Below are 10,370 nucleotides of genomic sequence, written 5' to 3'. Positions count from 1 at the left end.
TTGGCTAGTTTTAGCTTTCGGGAGCAGTTTGGCTAGTTTTAGCTTTCAGGAGCAGTTTAGCTAATTTTAGCTTTTAGGATCAGTTTAGCTAGTTTTAGCTTTCAGAAGCAGTTTGGCTAGTTTTAGCTGTTAGGAGCAGTTTAGCTAATTTTAGCCTTTAAGAGCAGTTTAGCTAGTTTTAGCTTTTAGGAGCAGTTTGGCTAGTTTTAGCTTTTAGGAGCAGTTTGGCTAGTTTTAGCTTTCAGGAGCATTTTGGCTAGTTTTAGCTTTCGGGAGCATTTTGGCTAGTTTTAGCTTTCGGGAGCAATTTGGCTAGTTTTAGCTTTTGGGAGCAGTTTGGCTAGTTAGCTTTTGGGAGCAGTTTGGCTAGTTTTAGCTTTTGGGAGCAGTTTGGCTAGTTAGCTTTTAAAAGCAGTTTGGCTAGTTAGCTTTTAAAAGCAGTTTGGCTAGTTTTAGCTTTTAGGAGCAGTTTGGCTAGTTTTAGCTTTTAGTAGCAGTTTGGCTAGTTTTAGCTTTCAGGAGCAGTTTGGCTAGTTTTAGCTTTTAGTAGCAGTTTGGCTAGTTTTAGCTTTCAGGAGCAGTTGGCTAGTTTTAGCTTTTAGGAGCAGTTTGGCTAGTTTTAGCTTTTAGTAGCAGTTTGGCTAGTTTTAGCTTTCAGGAGCAGTTTGTGGTCTGCATGGTTATCTTTACTTCATTTTGTACTAAATGTCATTAAAGTACTTCAGTCGTCAGCGTTCCAAGTATTTTTAAAGTTTTTTTGTTTAAGAATACTCTCTCTGTGTTTGGCTCGCTCTTTGGCTGTTGTAAAAGCTGAAGCAGTGGAATTGCTAGTTAACAGTTTTAGCCTCCTCTCAGTTCTGGTGCTTTTCTCTGCTCGTTAATTCGTCTGAGTGAGAGTCTGCGGCACTTGAACCTGGTTCTGCTGGGTTTGTTTCAGGCGGCTGGTTTGTTTACCAGCAGAGAAACGAGGTTCACAACAACTGCGGCATCGAGATCTACTACCAGACGGACATGCAGACGACCCACGAGAACATGCTGCTGGAGCTCTTCTGTCAGATCGTGTCTGAACCCTGCTTCAACACGCTCAGAACCAAAGAGCAGCTCGGTGAGTCCCATCAACACCCAGACGCACCGCGTACAGCTTTAGCCTTTTAGCGTTAGCTCCAGGGCTAATACTCTAAACATCACAAGATGGTCACGTCGGATCGTTTCGACAAATATTATGCAGAACAGATTGAAGACTAATTCAAAATCTAACTTTATTGTCAAACGTTACAACTTTTAGCATCGACTCCTCGAGCTTCAGTCTCCACTGCAACATTTGAACGTTACCCAGAATGCATTGTGCTGGTAGAATCATGGTGACGTCCTCAGGGGAATCGTAATAAAAAAAGAGATGTTTGCTGCTCCTCTCAACTCCTTCCTCTCCTCACCCCCACCCCCGAAGGTTACATTGTGTTCAGCGGGCCTCGGCGGGCCAACGGGGTGCAGGGCCTGCGGTTCATCATCCAGTCGGAGAAGGCGCCTCACTACCTGGAGAGCCGCGTGGAGGCCTTCCTCTGCACCATGGAGAAGACTCTGGAGGAGATGAACGAGGAGGCCTTCCAGAAGCACATCCAGGCCCTGGCCATCCGCCGCCTGGACAAGCCCAAGAAGCTCTCCGCTGAGTGTGCCAAGTACTGGGGGGAGATCATCTCCCAGCAGTATAACTTTGACCGAGGTGAGGCCTCCCAACGTTCTCCTTTCACAGACGGGGTCTGGAGTTCTCTGCAGACGGACTGTAGTGGTCCTGATGTGAAGAAGTCCTGCTCAGGGGCCGTTTCTGAGTCTAATTATCTGAGAGTGAACGAAGCCCAGCTAAACGACCTGAATGGTAAGACCTTACACAAGCTAAGACTAATTATGGTGACACTTCCTGTTTGTCCCACAGACAACATCGAAGTGTCTCACCTGAAGACGTTGATGAAGGACAACATAATGCACTTTTACAGAGTAAGTCCTCTACGAAAACACACCTCTGTCTTCTATACTCGAAGTTCCTCCTCCCATATGAGGAGCTCTAAGGTTTAAACTGCACGAGAGCTGAACTCGCATGCAGATCGAGCTCCCTCCCCTCCCTCCTGAGGGTCATTAGGGTCTTTGTTAGCCAGGCCGAGACATTTGTCTTGGAAAGCTGAAATCTGAGACCTCCTCTGTGGAACAATGTCTTTATTTATATGACATAAATGGTTTCCTTCATAGGCGGCACGGTGGATCAGTTGGTAGAGCTGCCGCCTCTCAGCGAGAAGATCGCCTGTTCAAATCCTGGTTGGGGGTCTTTCTGGGTGGAGTTTGCATGTTTTCTCCGTGCTACGTGGGTTTTCTCCGGGTGCTCCAGTTTCCTCCCACAGACCAAAAACATTCAGTTTAGACTGATGGTAACTCTGAATTGTCCCCAAAAGAGAGAGAGAGTTTGTCTCTGTGTGTCCCTGTGATGGACTGAGACCAGTCCCGGGTGTCCCCCACAGTGACTGCTGGACATGGGCACCGGTGACCCCCATGACCCAAAATGGAAGAAGCTGGTAAAAGATGATGGATGGATGAAAATGATCGACCTCATTTTCATTTATCAGCTTTATCGTTTCTTCGTGTCTCTCTTTCTACTGAAGACACTGGATGACAAAACTCTCTTCGCTGACTCCTCCCCTTCTCTTTAAAATCTGTTTTAACGATCCAAAATCGTGTTTTTGGATCGTTAAAAGCAGCTAAGCTACGAGCTAAGCTAACGGGCCGACCTCGGGGGGGGGGGGGGGGGGGGAACCTCCGTCTTGTCGAAGCTCCAAAATTCTCAGTTGAAACTCGTGCCTTCGTGTAAAAAGTTGTTTTTCTCTTCAAAAAGAATCTGAGAACTTGTTTACTGATTATTTTATTAAAAGCTTTGTGTGAAAAATGCTAAAGAGCTCAAACCGCACCGTGTTCGCCATTTTGAGAACTGAGAAACAGGAAGGAGAATCAGCCCGTGTCACGTCAAGGGTCCTCCCTCCCATTTTTCTTAAAGAGACACGCTGCTCGCTCCCTCACTGTCCATCCTTCGGGTCAGTCTTATACTGACATCCAGTGGTCAAAAAAGGTACTACACTCAAAAATTATCCAACATTTCTTCTTAAATTTGACCAAAGTTAATAATTATTGTCAAATTTCAAACAATATTTTCGTTCATCACAATAAATTCTGAGACAATGTCCCGGCAGAATTAGTTACCGTGACAGGCCTGTGGATGGTTTCCTTCATCCTCCCCCCACCCACGCAGTCTGTCCTCTCTGTCCAGGAGACCAAGCGTGTCTTCTGTCCTTGAGGTGCAGGTGCACACCTGAGTGCTTTTAGGTGAGGATCTTATCAAGTTGTACCTGTCTTGATGTCCCCCCCGTTGTATTTTCTCCCCTCAGGAGCGTCTGACAGTGGGGGCCCTGAAGAGACACAAGGTGTCCGTGCACGTCCTGTCCAGGGAGATGGACTCCTGTGAGTATCTGCGTGTGTTTCGTGTCTCTGTGAGCTCCGTGGACTTCATGTGGACTCGTTGATGTGAAACAGGTCCCATCGTGGGGGAGTTTCCTGCTCAGAACGACGTCAACCTGGCTCCCGCTCCATCCCTGCCCCTGGTAATCCACATGACCTCTGACCTGTGACATCATGTCCCGTCTGTAAGGTGGGGAGGGGTTGAACTTTGACCTCTCCTGTGGTTTTGTCCCTGCAGCCCACGTTGATTCAGGACATGACGGAGTTCAAGAGGAGCCTCCCTCTGTTCCCGCTGGTGAAGCCTCACATCAACTTCATGTCTGCCAAACTGTGAGGGGGCGGGGCCAAGAGGTCCACACACGCCGCCGTGAGATGGGAGGGGGCGAGCAGCCCCAAACACAGACGCCCCCACACACACCTGTTTCCCACTAAAACCCCCCAGACCTTCTCGTCCCATCAGGAAGACGTTCACCTGACTGAGCCGGCATGACTGCGTGCGTTTGCGTGTGTGCGTGCGTGTGCACGTGGTAGCTGTGGTTGTTTAATTGTGATAGAGGTCTCACCAGACTCACGTCGTGTTTGACGTTTCCCCGCCTGCTTCACAGCTGTAGAGGAAGTAGAAACAACCGGAAAACAACCGGAGCTTCAGAGCTTGGATCGTTGCGTTCGTCCTCAGAGGAGCTGCGTAAAGTTTTTATTGTTTTTGTTTGTTTGGCTGTGATCACAGAACAACTATTTATTTCAAACGGATGCATTTCGTTCGGAGCTGCGCTCGTTCTGCCTGGAAACCCAGTACAATGTTGCCGCTGCGCCACCGTCCCGCTCAGATTGTTTTATTACGTTTTACACCTCAGGGCTTCGGTCCAGGCTGCGTTTTATTTCAGCGTTTACTTTTAATGACAAACATCTGCTCAACCTTCATGTTGACATCTTGGATCTTTGTGCACCGTGCACGTGAGACTTCCTGCAGCTCGTGCCTTTTAAAGGGTGGGTGGGGGGATTGGATCTGCCCCCCTTGAAATGCTGAATGTGCTCTGGTGTTGAGAAGGATAGCTTTTCTCTCCTCTGACTTTAAAGGGATATTCTGGCCATTCTGATGTATGGTTCTGTGGGAAGTTGTGAGTAAATGTCTTACCTGCTGTGGATGGCTTTTGAAAAGATTCAGTTTGGAGAAATTTTTTTGTTTATGTGTCAGGGAAAATTAAATTGTAATGATCTAACGGGTTCAAGGAACTTTTGCTGAAAATAATAATTATAACAAATGATTTCCACAAAAATCTATATATAAAAAATCTGAATAAAACACGAGAATTACAAAATATCAGACTTCAGAGCGGCCCCGCAGAAATATTGTAGAATAACTTTTGAACGTTTACATCGGGGGTGTCCAGCCCCCGTCAGTGTTGTGTTGCATAATTTCAACAGAAACATCGAGATTTGACTCCAGGCTGCTACTGCTAGCTGCTACTGCTAGCTGCTACTGCTAGCTGCTACTGCTATGTGTAAATAACATGATAAACCTGGTGGTAATTTATGAATCAGCACAAACACATTTTTTCAGAACAAGTACAAGTACTTGCTGATGCCAAGTACTTGAGTAAAAATAAATACTATTACACATCGTACAAATACTACCACCTTCATTTAGAAATGTAATTTGCTCCAACAGCTGGTTTGTGTTTAAAGTTTCCATTTTAACTTTTTTTTTTTGCCCCAGTAGAAATGATGTAAAGTGACGTGGTTCGGTCCAAAGTATCGGACCGGTACCAGAAACTGGTTCCAGTGCGTCACTAGTCCTGGAGGTTTTAAGGTGACAACAATCTGTTTTGGTCGTGTTCAGACCTGTTGGTCCAGTCCGAATAAAACTCCAAACTGTGAAGTCATTAAGAGCTATCTGCAGCAGGTAAGACATTCACTCTTCACAAACTCCACTTCAGAATGGCTGAAATATCCCTTTAAAGCTTCCACGTCAAATGAAGCTCAAAAAGAAAAAACCTCTGGATTTTTATTTTTCTGAAAATATGCACGACTCTAAGCAATAAACAGAATGTTCTGGACCCGGGTGTGAGGCAGAATAAAATGTGGTTCTGCTCCAGTGAGTCCGGTCCATTCTGAGGTTCTGAGGGCCCGGGCGGTGTCGTCACGGTGTGACCTGCCCCCTCAGGTGCTTTCCACAACCCCTGGTGCCGACCCAGCCTCAGTTCAATCTAAAATATTTTAAACTTGAGGCTCGCAGCCGAACCTTAACGGAACCGATGGGATCCGAACGACCAGAACCCGTACGATTCCATGATTGTATGAAAAGCTTCAGCAGCACTTCGACCGGATGAAAACATTTTTATTGTTCTTTTGACGTTAAAACTCAGTTTTATTTCCTGGTGGTGAAAATCCAAAGACAAGCAGCAGCAGTTAGCGTTAGCATGTCCGTCACTCCCGCAGGCAGCGGCTCCGCAGCAACTAGAGCACTTGTCAGTGTCTTAGAGGAAACTAGCAGCAGGACGTGTCGGAATTACCTGAAGTTTGTTTAGAAAATAAACTTTTTAATTAGTTCGAATGTTTCTGACGTGATTGTATTCGTCTGGTCGGGTTCAGGAGACGTGAAGAGTGCCGATATTTAAAGTTTGCTCTTTTAAGGTCTTCTGTGTGTTTCTAAATAAAAAGTGAATAAACCCACGTTGGATGTTGTTTTTAACATTTATTCAAAGATATGATGCAACATGTTCACACTTTGTTTCTGCAGACGTGGACGAGCTTGTTCCACATTTTTTTATCAAACTAAGATTTGTACGAGTTCTCAGCAAACCAAGTTTACAAGTTTCAGTCAGAAATATTAGAAACCTTTTTTACACACTTTAAAATGATTCTTTGTACATTTTCATGTGTTAAAAGTTATGATCAATGTTTTCTTTGTACAGATTTTGCAGAAATGGGGACGAGTTAAAAGCGCGGTCTCGCTGAGCTGCGACTGCTCAAAGTTCACATCTGCAAGAGAGAATGCAAAAACGACCCGTTTCCTCCACGAACCTCGGCTTTGTTCCCTGCCAGTCACAGGGGCGGGGCCTCGAGCCCTGTCTGTCACTGAGGGCTCGAGGCCCCGCCCCTGTGATGGGCAGGGGAGGGGCCTCGAGCCCTCCCCACCTCGTCACCCGGGACGTCTCCCATCCACGTTTTGTTGGACTAAAACCTAAAGAAAGACTTCCTGCTTCCTCACAGGGATGATCGTTTGCGTCCAGCTGTGCCTCTGATTGGCTCCTTGTGCTCAACTTTTAACCAATCACTGGTCAGGCCTCACCTGATGCCCTAAATCTGAACCAATCAGAAGCAGCGACAGGCGAGTCACCACCACCTGTTTCCTGTTTATGATTGGGCCATAAATTCTAGTTGAACTGAAAGCGTGTGGCCAGAGAGTGAAAGTGTTTGTAGTTTAAAGTTCAAACCACACGGCTGCAAGTGTCCGGGAACAATTTGAAAATGTTCTGGAGATTCGTGGACGGAGTTCACCAACCGTCGCAGCCCGGTGAGATTCTGGCCCAACACATGATCCAAACACAACCAAGACCAAAGTGGATTGTTTCTTTAAGACTTTTACATTTTTATATTGGTTTACGCCTTCACACGAACGTCCGTTTCATTTTAACGTTTCAGCAGAAAGTTTTATTTAGGCAGACTTTTATTTAAAAAAATTAAGTCTCAAGTCGTTTTAATGTAGTTGCGATGCACTTTGGTCAGACCTATGCAAGTTATCTACAACAGGTAAGATATTTATTTCTCGCGTTTCCATAAAAGTTGCATCAAACTTCAAAGTGTCCCGTTTGTTTTGATCCATCCCAGTTAAGTTTTACTCTCATCCTTTAGCTGGAACAATAAGATGGTGAAACGTTGCCAGGTTTCAGTGAGTTTGCTGCATCATGATTCAGGTTTCTGTGAGTTTGCTGCATCATGATTCAGGTTTCAGTGAATTTGCTGCATCATGATTCAGGTTTCTTTGAATTTGCTGCATCATGATTCAGGTTTCTGTGAGTTTGCTGCATCATGATTCAGGTTTCAGTAAATTTGCTGCATCATGATTCAAGTTTCAGTGAATTTGCTGCATCATGATTCAGGTTTCTTTGAATTTGCTGCATCATGATTCAGGTTTCAGTGAATTTGCTGCATCATGATTCAGGTTTCAGTGAATTTGCTGCATCATGATTCAGGTTTCATTGAATTTGCTGCATCATGATTCGGGTTTCAGTGAATTTGCTGCATCATGATTCGGGTTTCAGTGAATTTGCTGCATCATGATTCACAACTTTTATCGTCTCCTCTGAAAAACGTTCACTGAATAAATCCATGACAGAAGCCGTAATGTGGGCACAACATTAAACAATATTTTATAAAACTCTTAGATTACACATGCCCGGGTTGTATTTGTTGGTTGGGGTTTCATTATTTATTGATGGGGGGCGCCATGAGTCTCTGCAGTCACACGTGATGAGGAGCAGCAGCCCCCCGCCCCTCTCAGGCCTCCTCCGGCTCGGGGAAGTTGAGGATCTTGCGGTGGGCCTGCCTCAGGTACTGCTGCTGTTTGAAGTAAACCTTGAACGCTCCTTTGATCGCCACGAAGGCGATGCCGCCCTGCAGGAAGAGAACAGCTGTAAGAGACGAGCTAAAGACAGGTTTAGCCCCACATCAAAGCCCCCCCGCCTCCCCGTGGCTTAAGGCCATCTTTAATTTTACACCAACTGTCCGACACGTGCCGCCCACCGTCCTAAACCCAGCGGGCCGGGCAGCTTCCTGTTCCGCTACAAACAGGAAACGTTCCAGAACTCACAGGAGCTTTGTGATTAAAAACAGCTGATCTGATCACAAACTGGAGAATGAAACGAGCTGAAGATGAACTAAACCAGCATGAGCATAAACGGATGCTAAAATCAGCTAAACTTAAAGCTACGAACTGATGCTAACAGCTAAAAATGAAGCAAACGTAGAACTCAAAGATCTTCGTGTTTTCGATGGAGGCCGTCTGTAAATAAAGTGAAATATATTTGAAATAACGACGGAGCCGAATGTTTTGATGAAGAAAGAGCTCAAATAAACGCAGACGAAGCTCCATGATTAAAACTAAACAGGAAGTTGGGAATCCAACTCGTGTCAACAGTCGCAGAACGCTCAGTGAGAAGGAAGTGGAGCCATTTCTTCAAAATAAAACCAGGGACTAAAGTGAAAGAACGGAACCGACGGATCGGTTCTGGTCGTAAAGAATCACTCCAGCTGTTTTCAGAGAACTGGGTTCTGTGTGTGGACCCACCAGGATGGTCCTCTGCAGGTTGGAGTTGACGCTGCTGAACATCAGCTTCCCCACGATGGTGGCGATGGTGGGAAACACCAGAGCGCCGCACAGGATCCGTGTCGCCGACACGTGGTCAGCCATGGGGCTGGCCTCTGCGGGGATCCGAGGCACGGGGCAGCCGATCCCTGCGGTCAGAGGGTCAGAGGTCAGCAGCAGGAAGCCCGACTGGTCGGGTTTCAGTCTCTGTGTGTGAACAAAACCTGGGAAGATGCTGTTGAGGATCTGCAGCTTGTTGGAGTACTTCCTCCACAGACGCAGCACGTAGTCCTCCCAGCGGATCATCTTCCCCAGGATCAGCATGACGGGGATGGTGGGCAGCCCGATGAGCAGGAACAGGGGGTCGGCCCGCTCCATGACGTCCAGGCCCTCCTTATGGCCCACCACCTAGATGGAACAGACCCAGAGTTACTGAGCAAACTCTTATTTAGGATTATAAACCAGGGGTTCCCAACCCTGGTCCTTGAGGAACACCATCCTACATGTTTTAGTTTCTCTGCTCTGACACACCTGATTTTAATTAATGGGTGATTAACAGGCTTCTACAGAACATGAGGAAGTGATTAAATCACTGACTCAGGTGTGTTGCAGCAGGGAAACATCTAAAACACGCAGGATGGTGTTCCACAAGGACCACGGTTGGGAACCCAATATAAACCATGGGAGAGAAGGAAGCATGACAGGAAGCTGCTGATTTGACATCGGCCCGATGGAAACGGGCGTCGCACCTGCATCACTGTGACCGCTCCGTAGGTGACGGCAGTCCAGTAGATGGAGCCCACCATGATCCCCGCCGCAGCGAAGGGGCCGGCCTTTGAGATGAGCCGGTCTGCCAGGTCCAGAACATAAACCACCGGACCTGAAGGAGGCACACAACAAACAGAGTGAGGATTAATCCATTTGTGCAGAGTCAGAAAAATGTTTCTGAAACCTTCAAACTAAACGGGTTCAGCCTCAGACGGAGGTCACAGCAGGTACTGAAAGCAACGGTCCACGTACCTTTACGACTCAGATCATTTCCCTCAATAAATAAATAAATAAAATGTGTTTAACTGGTTCTCTTCATCTCTTTTTAAGACTTGTGTGAAAATCTGATCTTTTTATGTAATTTATGAAGAAATATAGAAAATTATAAGGAGTCCACAAACTTTCAGCTCCACTACATCATCAGAGGTCGAACAACTGGGAGATCAAGTTAGAGACACCAGACAGAGATGGTTTGGACATGTCCAGAGGAGGGACAGTGGTTTGGACATGTCCAGAGGAGGGACAGTGGTTTGGACATGCCCAGAGGAGGGACAGTGGGTATATTGGTAGAAGGATGTTAGAAATGCAGCTGCCAGGAAAAAGACAAAGAGGAGACATATGGACGCAGTTAGAGGACAGAGTGAGGACAGAGGACAGAGTGAGGACAGAGGATACAGAGGACAGAGTGAGGACAGAGGATACAGAGGACAGATTGAGGACAAAGGATACAGAGGACAGAGTGAGGACAGAGGATACAGAGGAAAGAATGAGGACAGAGGATACAGAGGACAGAGTGAGG

At 46.5% G+C, this 10,370-nt stretch overlaps 3 protein-coding genes across 5 annotated transcripts in view; 2 read left to right on the top strand and 1 right to left on the bottom strand.

Moving 5' to 3' along the window:
- Positions 1–4,313, top strand: part of ide (insulin-degrading enzyme) — a 30,467-nt gene extending 26,154 nt beyond the window's left edge. The window contains exons 20-25 of the mRNA XM_037677619.1: positions 938–1,105; positions 1,448–1,720; positions 1,931–1,992; positions 3,426–3,498; positions 3,571–3,638; positions 3,734–4,313. Of these exons, the coding sequence (XP_037533547.1) occupies positions 938–1,105; positions 1,448–1,720; positions 1,931–1,992; positions 3,426–3,498; positions 3,571–3,638; positions 3,734–3,829 (740 nt within the window). The 3' untranslated portion in view covers positions 3,830–4,313. The remainder of the gene's footprint in view (positions 1–937; positions 1,106–1,447; positions 1,721–1,930; positions 1,993–3,425; positions 3,499–3,570; positions 3,639–3,733) is intronic.
- The window catches only part of LOC119421085, a gene marked incomplete at its 3' end in the record, with an annotated part of 641,076 nt that overhangs the window by 447,347 nt on the left and 183,359 nt on the right, over positions 1–10,370 (top strand).
- march5 (membrane-associated ring finger (C3HC4) 5) overlaps positions 6,211–10,370 on the bottom strand; it is a 14,129-nt gene continuing 9,969 nt past the window's right edge. Inside the window, exons 3-7 of one of the 3 annotated variants that reach the window (XM_037677718.1) lie at positions 9,553–9,683; positions 9,028–9,211; positions 8,786–8,952; positions 6,649–8,112; positions 6,211–6,555 (exon numbers count right to left, since the gene is read on the bottom strand). In XM_037677718.1, coding sequence (XP_037533646.1) covers positions 7,996–8,112; positions 8,786–8,952; positions 9,028–9,211; positions 9,553–9,683 — 599 coding nt within the window. In that variant the 3' untranslated portion in view covers positions 6,211–6,555; positions 6,649–7,995. Of the gene's footprint in view, positions 6,556–6,618; positions 8,113–8,785; positions 9,212–9,552; positions 9,684–10,370 lie in introns of those variants that run through there. The other 2 variants (XM_037677702.1, XM_037677710.1) reach the window with 2 other exon arrangements.

Source organism: Nematolebias whitei, chromosome 1 (assembly GCF_014905685.2).
Source record: "Nematolebias whitei isolate Nwh7 chromosome 1, NemWhi1, whole genome shotgun sequence".
Lineage (NCBI taxonomy): Eukaryota > Metazoa > Chordata > Actinopteri > Cyprinodontiformes > Rivulidae > Nematolebias > Nematolebias whitei.
Note: the sequence above shows the minus strand (reverse complement) of the source record. Positions and strands in the feature narration are given on the sequence as shown.